The sequence below is a fragment of the Spea bombifrons genome, chromosome 11, assembly GCF_027358695.1.
Source record: "Spea bombifrons isolate aSpeBom1 chromosome 11, aSpeBom1.2.pri, whole genome shotgun sequence".
Lineage (NCBI taxonomy): Eukaryota > Metazoa > Chordata > Amphibia > Anura > Pelobatidae > Spea > Spea bombifrons.
Genome location: NC_071097.1, coordinates 1,198,711 through 1,211,096, shown reverse-complemented (window position 1 = coordinate 1,211,096; position 12,386 = coordinate 1,198,711). Strand labels below are relative to the sequence as shown.

Below are 12,386 nucleotides of genomic sequence, written 5' to 3'. Positions count from 1 at the left end.
CCATTATATATGTTCCCATATAAATTCCAGCCTCCTTCCCTCGCTATACCTAAACTGCAACGTAATGAGCTGAGAGATTCCTCTGTCATCTTAAACCCTTGCCGCGGTCGTGACATTGTATCACAGCTGTGTATAACAATCAATACACCGATACTAATTACCCGGGATAAAATAAATAAGCCGTCGGCCGACAAAGGCGATGTCCTTGTTAAAGCCAGGCTTTCGAATCCACCTAATGTGTTCTCTGCCCAACTAATGATGCTGCCTGTGTCCTACACAGTAATTCAAGTAGAGGAGTCCTGATAACCTCTGGTTGAGGTCAGTAATGGAGCTTCCAGGAGCCTCTTCTGGCTTCAGCTTGATTTATCTCCCTCCTGACAGATATAGATTTTTTTCCCAGGTCACTTTCCCATGGAAAAAAATACGCCTGCCAACCCAGGGACAGATCTCCAAGCGGTTACCCAAACCCCGTTGTTATTCCTTATTTCAAACATAAATTTCGTTTTGTTTACAGGAATCAAAGGCTCACAAATCTAAAACCTAAACCCAATCCCAAACTTGCCATTGCAAGCGACGATTAATGGCCGGACAGGCCGCGGAGCAGGTAAACTTCAGCTCGGCAGACACCAGGAGCGTGGTTTCACTCCGGGCTTCTGCCTGCCTCCAAAACTTGTCATAAAGTACACCAAGATAAAGCAGATGCTCGACCTCCGAGACTCTGGAGTTACGTGCTTGTTAGACTGTCCATGACTGGGAAAATATATGGACGCGACCTCAAAAGAAAGGTTCATCTGGGGACGTGTTATATTTTAGGTAATGAGGTTGAGCCATCTTTGGGTGAAAGAAGACTTGGTGGGAAGAGCACCTGGTGGGACAGTGAGAGGTTCTGGTTGGGTTCTGGATGATATACTAAGGGGAGGTAGAGGAGATAGGTACTTGGGTCAAGAAACAGCAGAGATGTGGTCTACTGGTACGCGAATGGGACCTTCTGGGTTTCGCCTGGAGGCTCCTAGTGAAGCGTCGGTTCTCTGGCTCTCCGGGTCACGAGAGCTCAATCTCTGGGTCCCTGTCCTATTCTCCCTCTCACCCCCATACAAATGTAAGTTGTTTAGAGCCAGCCCTGCCCACATATACGGCTAGCCGCACCCCCTCATGATGCTCGGTACGAGGGGGGAACAATCACCTATGGTCGCCTATGCCCACCTGCTCCACGGCTTCCCTTGGCCAGTCCCTCTCCCATGATGTCCCTCTTCTCTAGGAGCTCAGAATGTATTAAACAGAGGTGACCGGTGATTAGCACCAATGTATAGATACACATCCATCATTTATTTTTTCCTCCTCGTCTGTGCGTGCGCTTTCTGCCGCGGCACGGTGACTCGCAGAATAATAATGGATATATATCACTGCCCAGAAAAGTCACTTCCTCTAAATCTTACCCCCGCTGGAGCCTTAGAGACTCAATTACTTTATTGACATGCAATCTTCATAAGGCGAGATATATTGCGCATGCAGAGTCACTTGCTTATGAAGACGTATTATCATCTGATATGCATGAGGGCTGCAGCTTCTCGGCTTGACACCGCTAATTATAATGGTGCGTGATTAATGGGTCAGCGCGCATTATGGCACCGACGGCGTTAGAGGTGAGGTAAGCTCCTGAGATAAGAGAGGCATGCGCAGAGCGACAGCCGGCCCGGCGCGCCCTGCATATCATGGCCACTGTATGGGTGACTGCTGGATAAGGAATAATTACGGGAACTGAAAAATTAAATTAACATAGGAGAAATGAGCCAAATATATACTTAACCACCAACATATATATATATAGAGAGAGAGAGAGAGAGGGGAGGGGGCAAGAGAGGGGAGTGAGAGAGGTGAGAGAGAGGGGGGTGAGAGAGAGAGAGAGAGAGAGAGGGGAGGGAAGAGAGAGAGAGGGGGGAGGGAAGAGAGAGAGAGGGGGGGAGAGAGAGTGGAGGGGAGAGAGGTGAGAGGGGAGGGAGAGAGAGAGAGGGGAGGGAGAGAGAGAGGGGGAGAGAGAGGGGGTGAGAGGGGGGGAATAGAGAGGCAGGGAGAGGGACGGAGGGGGAGAGGGGGAGATAGGGAAAGAGAAGGAGGGAGAGAGAGAAAGATGGAGGAGAGGGAGGAGGAGAGAAGGGGAGAGACAGAGAGACATATAGTGTATATGTCCTTAGTGGATTATTTATCTTTACTGCTCTTTCTTTAAAGAGACATTTTCGATACGGAACATTCTGGAAGAGATTTATAGAGAAACACCGATACTGGAGGCAGATTTTCTTGCTGTGAAATCCTTAAAAACTATTGTTGCCCTTAAACCCCTATATGGGGGGGTATTTTGATGGACCACAAACAAAAAATGGCTGATTTAATGTCCTCCCCTTTTGTCTTTTGTAACCAAAATGGCAGTTTTTGAGAAAACTTGTGAGGTTTTGGCGAGATGAGAAATGTGCAATTTTTTAAAAATGTTAATTTTTTTTTTAATAATTCAGGTAGATGGAGAAGTTGCCCCTGGTCTGGAGCTTGGACCCCGGGGGGGGGGGGCGAAGTTAACCCAAACGAGGAAAAAAAAATGGCTTCACATCGAAAAGAAGGAGCTAAGGCAAATTCTATTTGAAAAATTCATTTTCTTAAATTAAAAAATGTTGTTTGGATGAAGCTTCTCCTCAGGCCGGGGGTCTCTACCACAGCCTCGGACCCCCCCTCCGCTCGTACATTCTCCCATCTCAGCATCTTCTTTTTTTTCGCTCTCCAGCAAATTTGCTAAATGAGGAACACATGAAAAATGCAGAATGAATCCTCCAGCTCATCCTCCATGTGGGGGTCGGATAATTCATCGAGCCCCGCCATTAATCAACCCAATTTCTATGAGCCAGATAAAAGGGAAAATTAGAAGACATGCCCCCCCCCACGCCCCCCTGGACGGGACCCGTCACCTACTCTGGTTCCAGTTAAGAAGAAGGCTTCCAAACTCACGGGGGTGGGAAGGAGTGGCCCGGCAGGGTTGAAAGTACTTGGGGCAAGGGGGGGGGCAACCTTCTGATGGATCCGGCAAGGGGGGGGGCAAGTCAACCCTTCAAGTCATCGAGATGTGACACCACCTGTCACAACTCGTCAGAGAGCGGGGCTCTTGAGCGGGACGGACTTGTCTTCTCGGATTATAGCGTCGCCGCGCCTGCTTCTGAGGCCTCGTTACCGAGGGGGCAACAAGCCTCTGAGCGCCGGCGCTATCTACACCGTACCCTTGGGGTGGGCAGAAACAAAACCCTAGAAATGATAGCCGGTGATTGACGAGACCCCCTACTAATCCCGTCACAAGCATGGCGCTTGACTACGACGATAAACGCAACCCCAAAAAATTCCAAAAATTTACATTTTTAGGGGTTTTTGGCTTCATTTAAAAAAAACACACATTTTAGTTTCTGGCAGGAACAGCGTCTTTTTAACTCTGTAATCGCGAGAGGCACAATGTGCAGCTCTCTGGCAGGAAAAGCAGATCCCCATCTGGATGACCCTCCCTGACTGCGCATGATGAATGTACTGAGGTTGACATTGCACAGGAAGCCCCGCTGCCTTGGCCTGCGAGCTCATCTCCCCCTCCACCCTCCCCAGAACGCGTTGGTTACATTACAATGGCTCTCAGATGTGAGCGAGAGAGAGAGAGGAGCAGTAAATTAGTCAAAAGTGGACAGCCAGCTTGAGCAGATCCTCCGGCTAATAAAGACGCGCATGTTTGCCATGCTTCATACCTGTAGCCATGCAGGAATTTCCCTTGATAAAGCGACCCAGATGGCCAGGAGTGGAGCGTAGAGAGCCCCTGACATATCGCGTAATACTACATACCTACGCGTTGTACATGGAGATGTCGGGGGCCATCATGGTTAATCCTTACCAGAGTATGATGTCCCACCAGATAAAGCCTCCCTCCATTTCACACAAAAAAGAAAAACATGGTGGACGGTCCTTTTTTGACCAAGGTCCAAACCTCCAGGGACTCTCAGGAAGAGCTGGTGGGAAAGGCGTCCCTCAAGCTGGGAGGCCAATATAGGGTTTCCTTGAGCGATGGAGAACGTGGTGGCCAAGCATGAAACACAGAGAAAAAGGTTTTTCCACCCACATATAAACAACATTTTCAGACATGGCTCCCCAACAGCTCTGTCAAAACGATGATAAGAGAAGGCGCGGAACGCGTTGGCTTCTGCAGAAGATGTGTCCTCCTGCAAAGTATAATGAGATACCTACAGAAAGAAGAGGCTGGCATTGTCTGGAGATATGGCGGACAATAACTATGCTAATAATGATATAGAACAGCACTCCCCTCCATCGCATGTACACTAAAAGGGAGCTGGACAGTCTCCCAGCAGAAGTGGTAGAGGGTAATACAGTGAGGGGATTAAACATGCATGGGATAGACATACGGCTCCTGAATCTAAGACGAGACCAACGACTGATTAAGGTTTGAGTCTTTACAGCAGGAGAAACGGGCGACTAGATGGGCCCGGCGGGGGCCGATGGGGTCTGTGATTCTATAAATGGCCAAACCCAGACATAAAGTCTCCGATTTTCAGTTGATGCACCGGAGGCCGGGTCCTCGACTGTCATGATCGCAAAAGTAAATAAGAAAAAGTCCAGATTAGGGTTAAGTGGATCTGAGATGCATCCAAAACCCACCGAAGCCTGCGCTGCGCCCCCCGACCGGCTCGTCCCCTAAAGAAAAAAAGATAGTCAGTGATATTTGACATTCTGAAGTCAGACGGTGCAACGCGTCGCCAGCCTCTGGAAACAAACGGTGTCCACGGGGACGACGATGAAATGTCAAGCTCGTTCTGCTCCCGTCGGCAACGTAAAGGGCCCCCGGGTGCCCACATACCCGCTTCTTCGATCCTGATTTCATTTTTTTTAACTCTTGGATTATCGTTATTGCGAGCTAACGTGTGGTTTGGGTGTCACTCCGAGCGGCGCATGCTTAGGCTTCCAGCACAATGAAGTCCGATCCACGTTTGCTCTTAAAACGAACCAGGTGGTCCTTCCTGGTTTCATCTTTCTAAAAAGATCCACCAGGTTCTGGGCAACAAAGGAGTTAATGACCAGGTAGCCATCCTAGCCACGGGGCTACATTCACCACCCAGACACCAAACGTTGTACTCATAAAATTTGTCGACATTAATATAAGACATTAATATAAGAGAAGAACGGACATTTCTTACCTCTGTGGTTAGTTGGGTCTCGAGACACGGGCGGCAGGGGCGAGTACGGCAACACTGGAGAGTTGGAGTCTGGGGTGCTGGGAACCTGGGGAGAGAGAAACGGGGAGGAATCGGGGTTAAACAACGCGGTATTTCCAATGAATGTTAGAAATCAGAACACAGAATGTCAGAATGTCTTCACTGTATCTACCAAGTGTCCCTATTTCATTTGGCCAGTCCCTCCCCCAGTCCCTTGATGCCCCTATTTTCCATGACCTCTGGGTATGCTGGGTATGAGGGTTCTACTCGGTTCCTTACGAGACAATGTATAGAACTTTCCATTCCAAGCACAGGTGTGGACGATATTACCATAGCAACATCACTGATGTCTCGGCCCTCTAGGAAAACGCTAAGAAGGTGTCAATCAATCTCAGAAGGATCTCAAGGAACTGGCAGCACAAAGTTCTCTGGGTCAAGGGTCGGGTTAAGGTCGGGGCTGAGTTGTTGGATGACATTTGGGATGTCACGCTTGGAATGTCAAAGGAGAGAAGCCATGGCTCTCCGTGGGGTTCCTTTCTGTCCTTTTGGTCAAAGAGGAAGGAGGACACCTCAACCTTCCAGATCAATAAGGAGGAATTTCAAAACAATATGGAGGGCTGGGGAGCGTTAGGGGTCCATATAACATGGAGGAACCTTGGTGGAAGAACCAAGAGGCGCTCACTGGAGAAGGACAGATCCCATCAGTGGTCAAGTAACATGGTGGAAAATAGCAACCAAGGGAAATGATAGTAGTGAATGCAAGGAGCAGTCTTCCAGCAGAAGCTCAAACTGGCTGATCAGAGGACACTTGTGGCAATGAAATCAGGGAATTGTTTGTGGCCCTGGAGGACTGGAGTTGAGCAGCACTGGGCCTGACCAACAAATTATATTAAGCAACATTTCCACCGCTGACATCTAATCGGCCTCCACCAATGGCATAGCTGGGGCATTTTAGGCAAGCCCCCCTCCATTTCTCATAATGCCGCTGGCCCAAGCAGGAAGTTGTACCCCACTTCCTGTTCTCTCCCCGCGCTGTTTTAGCAGACGGCGTGTGAGCCTCTAGCGCTAGAGATTGTTTCCGGACGCGTAGGGCCCTCCGTAACGCTATTATCACAGATATCTCAGGGCGACGGGGCAATTTATACCCCGCGACGGGGCAGCAAGATGGCGGCTCCTGTGTACAGCAGAGTGGGGGGTAACAGAGGGGGTTTGATATTTATACCCCGTGAAGGACTTTTTATCTACATAAATAATGAATATTTACGAACCCTCATCCCTGCAACGCTTCTCCGCGGGTATACGGAGCACAATGCGAAATGCGTCGGAAAAACATATATATATATATATATATATATATATAACCCGGGCTGTGTCTGGCTTCTACCACTTCCGCTGGGAGGCAGTTCCACTTAACCACCACCCTCTCGTCTCCAACAAGTACACGTAGGAAAAGAATCAATCAAATACCAAAGCGAGCCGATTTTTATCCGCGTTTCAGCCGTTAATCATAAATGGGGAAAAAATTCACCGTCTAAATTGCACTTAAAAGGAATAAAGTCATTTCATGTCAGCCGTGATTTATCAAAATGATCTCATTTTTTAGGAATAGAGCCCCGGTGCGTCTTGATTAATAACGTCGGACGGGATGATAAATGGGGCTCTGTAATGGGAAGACAGGAACGCTGCCTCGAGGATTGGAGGCCGCTAAAAAATAATAAAAAAAATAATAAAAAATAAAAAAAAATAAAAGCCGAAATAAAAATGGCCAATTACTGGCAGGTTACCGCGCGTCCCGAAACCGTAGGATTTCTTATCGGAATTCTTTAATATAAACAGTCGTCTTCCCTCTAACGCGTTCATCAGCCCCTCCTTACTATACCCTCATTTTATGCTAATCAGCCTCCCGCAATGCATGATGGGAACGAGGAACCTAGAAGCAGCCCGTCTAGAAACTCCTTAGTCTCGTCATAAGATTCAGGAGCCCCATGCCTATCCCGTGCATGTTTAATCCCCTCACTGTATTACCCTCTACCACTTCTGCTGGGAGGACGTTCCACCTATCCACTACCTTCACCTACGGCATAAACCTTTATGTCCGTCTCCATTCACATAAATATGCCAGCCCACAGGGGGATCAGTCATTTGAAATCAGTTTAATTTTAAACGAAGGCTCATTTCCCCTGGAAACACTTTTATCCCCGTCTGGATTTAATACGTTTGGCTAAGAATCCCCCCCCCTCGCCCTCGCTAATTTTCTTTCAGCTGACAGATCACAGGTCCTTTAAACTCTCCATTCTCACCCCCCCTCCCCTTTTTTTTCCACCCCAATTAATTTTACTAAGTTGCCACATTATTAAGATTACCACCCACCGAGGGGGGACACCCTGCTGGGTATAAGAAGACCTCTTGTTGAGCATCAAAGGCTTCCCCTGATCCAGGTCTCTGTGACCAACAAACCTTGACTCCTTTCCACCCCTACTGATCAAACATTTTATTTGTTACTGGTGGGGGGGTCCATTCACCTCCTTCCTCTTGGAGATTTGGTCTAAAGTGCCCACCAATGGCCTCTTTCTCTCCTTAAACCCGCCAAGTCCTCTTGAAGGCCAGAAGAAGACAACGAGGAGACCATCGGAAGACTTTAGACAAGCAACGAGCGGAATGTTGACATTAAAAAAGAATGTTTGTAAACAATAAAGAAGAATCCTCGGCTGATATATATATTTTTTAAGATGTTCCCTTCCTTCTCAGACCCCTCCATATCTCCTCTCCCACCCCACCCCACCGCCTCCTCCTCTTCCTCCCTCCGCTGAAGTTTAAACAGCCTAGAGCTGCTCTGATTTAAGAACAGGATGAAATGACTTTTCAGGATCAAAGGCCTTTAAAGTCTTTACACACACATAATCACAAGGGTTCTGAGAAGTTGAGATTGATTTGTTTCAGTGTAGCACAGAGAGCATGTAATAACAACAGCGCTTTTGTTTCCTTAAGACTCAAAGAAAAGGGGGTTAGAGATTTCAATGGACGGGGTGTGTTGGGGAGAGAGAGGCGGGGAGGGGGGGGGGTCATAGTTAAGGCTCAGGATGTGAGGAGAGAACCTATGGTGGGTTCCATCAGATTAATACGCCAAGCGTCCGTCGGAAGGACCGGATTAAGCGCCGGTACCAGCTGCAGCTCGAGAAAAAAAACATCAATAAAAAAAATCCCCCCCAAAAAAAATTTGAAATTGTATTTAATTTCAGAAAGATAAAAAAAAAATTCTAAAATTGTTTCTCATTTCCAAAAAAGATAAATAAATAAATAATAATTTTAAAAAAAAAAACAAATTTAAAAAAAAAATTCAGAAATTGTTTTTCATTTCGGAAAGATTAAAAAAAAAAAAAAAAATTGTTTCTAATTTACAAAAAGATAAATGAATAAATAAAAAAAAAATCAGAAATTGTATTTAATTTAATTTAAAAACTGTTGGGAAGGCTAACAAAAAAAATACATTAAAAAAATACAGAAAAAAAATATAAAATATTGTTTCTAATTTCAGGAGGATAACTGAAAAAAAACAATTGGAATAATTCAAAAATGTTTCAAATGATTAGAGAGTTTCAAAGGCTGATTCTCTTGTTTTCTGCGTCTGTCGAGGTCAGGAGAATGATATTAAAAAAATGCGGTGCTTAGAAATAAATCTCGAGTAATCTAGAAGTAAATAAATCCTCTCCAACCTTCTGCTTCAAGGAGCTCCGGCCTCCTGTCCCGAAACGGAATTTTTAAACTTTAATTTAGCTCCTTTTATTCATTGATGTGGATTATTACCTCGTGAAGGGATGACGGATCACGGGCTGTAACCGCAGTAACCCCTAACGCTGCTCTCCCTTTGCTAAAAACTCTCAAATTCCCCAAAAATTGTTTAAAATTCCCCAAAAAATTGTTTTAAAACAATTTTTTTTACCGTAAATTCTAATGAAAAGAGCTAAATTTTTTTCGTGGGGAAAAACAAAAAATCAAAATTTATAATTGGGGATTTTATTCTCCCGCAGCTCGTGTTCAGCGGGGCCGTCAGTGGACAGGTGGCCCCCGTCTACGGCAAGGTAGATAACGTCGTAGGGTTGGTGAGGCAGACGCGGCCTGTCGGCAGAAGGGGGTGCTAGCACGTCAACCATTTCGCATGCAGAACGCAGAGCCCTTCCAGATTAAAGCAGGCATTTACGGCGCTTGGCAGGGTCCCAGCGTGCTGAATGCTGGAATCAAGGTTGTCACCACAAGCTGAAGGTTATTAATAGTGCTTCCAATCACAGGCCTGTGAAACGCGCCGGTTAAAAGCAAAAGAAACAAGAATGGGTTTATTTGCTCTCGGGGAGAAGAGAGATCTCCAGGCCAGAGCTGTCAGGCTAACAGACATTCTTACATGCTGCGGTTGCCCGACGTTTGGCATCTGACTGACGGGACACACATCTTGGGGCCTCCTTCCGCCCCGTATCTCAATGTCTACTGCTTGACTACCAAAAATACTTTCTTTAAAGCATGAGACATTAGGAGAGTTTTTCCTCCCCACGTACACGTGTAAACAGTAACGCTCTCCTGGGTTAAGAGGCAGAGGAGCTGATAAAAAAAAACCATTACTCCGCGAGAGACGATAATAACATATTTCACCGGGATCGGCGATGGCCTTCTTAGCCGAAAAAGTTGTATTAAACATCAACATAAATTCTGTAAGGAAGGAAAGAACACCACCACCCCCCGACCCCCCCGCCCTGTCTCTTGACAAAATCAAGGTCTTTAATAGCACGGCGTGTGAGATTGTCCTGAGCTCAGCCGGATCCTGTCTCGCAGAGGCTTCCAACAACGCGATTTCATTACAAGTTCTCCAAAAAAAAAGAGAGGGGGGGGGGGGTTAGACTGCTATATTATTATCTGGAGATACATCTGGACGTGAAGACAACGTGTTAAAACAAGACAGATCGGTAATACGAAGAGGTCACGCCGGGGCGAGGAGGCCGCACTTTCAAGGAGGGGAGTGCAGAGGCCTGTAATGTGGAGGATTTTCAAGGAATGGGTTGACATAAAGAGAAGACCACGAGAAGGAACGGGGGACTTGGCCATCTTGAAGGTCAATGGCCAAGAGGTCCCGCCAACAAGTCAAACCTGTCTAGTAACACGGCCCATAAGCGCAGTCTGATTCTGATATTAGGTTAAAATAATGACCCGTTGGCCCAACGGTCGCCAAGAGGTCGGCCGCTGCCTAATCCAGAGCATCCCGTCGCACTTGGTTTTCGAGTGACAAATATTTGGTAACACGAGTGGAAGACAACAGCCCTTAATGGGACGGATAATAGGCCTGATAACAGACTCTTATTTAATAAACGATAGAAGCTGAGTGAGAAAGTGCGGGTGAGCCGGAGGTCAGAGCGGGCAAAAAGACGCCGATGGTCCGTGTTTTGGACACTTCTAGACAGGAGCTATCTGCTCGTTGAGACTGAACCCTCTTAAGAAAGTATGCGGGCCTCAAAAACTCTTGTCTGCGCCTCGGAGTGCCCGAGACTTTCTGATGCCCTCAAAGGGAAGGATAATTCAGTAACATTCCGGAACGGCGACTTCATACGGGAATCTTAAATGGAGAAGACCCTCGAAGGCCAAGCAAGGTTCTTCACCTTCAAACATCTCTGACCATAGATATAAGGGGGGGGGCTTCATCTTATTGTCAATTATCTTGGTTTTTGTAAATTTTTATGGAATGAAAGTCCAAGTTGTGGTCAAGCTTCCACCCCAAACCAGACGCCCCCATGCCACCACGCACTTGTTACAAGGTAGCCTTTCCAGCACTTAACGTTAACCGCCGTTAGAAGACGCGTTCTCCACCGAGGACGTCCGCGTTCAAGGCTACGCATGTTGCACGGGGATCCTCGTGTGTGCTTTTTGTACGACAAGCTGCGGTTACATGCGAACAGGAGGTTAATGAGTCGTACCAGCAAGCTCCCTACTTAATGCAGCTCATGCAGATGAATTTTAAGAAGCCCAATGTGTGCCACTGACTCCGTGTTTTTACTTATTTATAGCCGGGTAAGTAAACATTGGGTTGGAAAGGGCCGTGAAGCACGTCCCTACCCGCGGGGTTATAATATGCTCTGTCTCCACGCACGAGAGAGCAGGAAACGCTCACATACATGCGTACAAACAAGCCATTAGCCATGATGTATAAACTCCACGCTGGGCCACGCGGCACGTGCGCGCGTTCGGAGCCAGGAGTCCTGGAAGCCGGCGGGAGACGAGAAGTGAGACTTCCTTAGACATTAATAGAAAGACCCCGGTACCGTCTGACCCCGCGGACACACCAACTGTTAACCCTTTAATAGCCAATCACAGCGATCCTATTGGGGCGACTCTCTAACGCTGGCAGCAAAGTAGTCCTAATAATGGTCCTTACGGAAAACGCGAGGTTATGATATTCTGAATGGAGTCACCTGTATTCAAGCAGGGATTCCAGCTGTGATAAAGCAGGGAGAAAAGCACCAACCGAATGCTTGGATATCATTAGATCAGAGGGGAATATGAAGGAGTGTGACCGTGCGACCCTGAGAATCTGCCCCATTCACCGCAACACTGGGGTAAAAACTGCCCATTCAACCCAAGACCCTGGGACTGGGGTAAAAACCCTGACATACAGGGGGCAATCCTATCACTTAGGAGATACGACATCGCTGGGAAGGGGCAGAATTGTTGTTACCACGGATAAGGAAGGTTGTTAATCAGCTCTGCTGTATTAATGGTGGTGACAAAAAACCTGCGCAGACAAATTTCCACTCCGAGCAGTAAAATAAACACAATCTGTAACCGGCAGTCATCTTTGCATTGTGTGTCTGCCCGACCTGGGCTTATAATGTATCGTGCATTGTGCTCCCTGTTTATTCGCTGCCGTATAAATTATTCTTTATGAGTTGGCTGTGTAAAAATAAAATGGTTTACGATATTGGTCTCTGTTCTCCTCCGCGGGGTCACCACGTCCCCAGGACAATCCTCTACCTCAACTCCTTGGGTTGGATTATGCAGACCGCCTGTTCGACAAACGTTGGGTCAATCGTGTGGTGAATATGTTTAGGAAATTCAAAGAATAAATGGTTAAAAACTCAAAATCGGTGAAAGGTTTCCCAAAAGATAAGA

General features: G+C 47.0%; 1 protein-coding gene across 2 annotated transcripts in view; it reads right to left on the bottom strand.

Annotated features, from left to right (window-relative positions):
- LRMDA (leucine rich melanocyte differentiation associated) overlaps nt 1–12,386 on the bottom strand; it is a 183,589-nt gene that overhangs the window by 17,854 nt on the left and 153,349 nt on the right. For both annotated transcript variants that reach the window (XM_053450503.1, XM_053450504.1), the window contains one exon: nt 5,223–5,307. In XM_053450503.1, the coding sequence (XP_053306478.1) occupies nt 5,223–5,307 (85 nt within the window). The remainder of the gene's footprint in view (nt 1–5,222; nt 5,308–12,386) is intronic.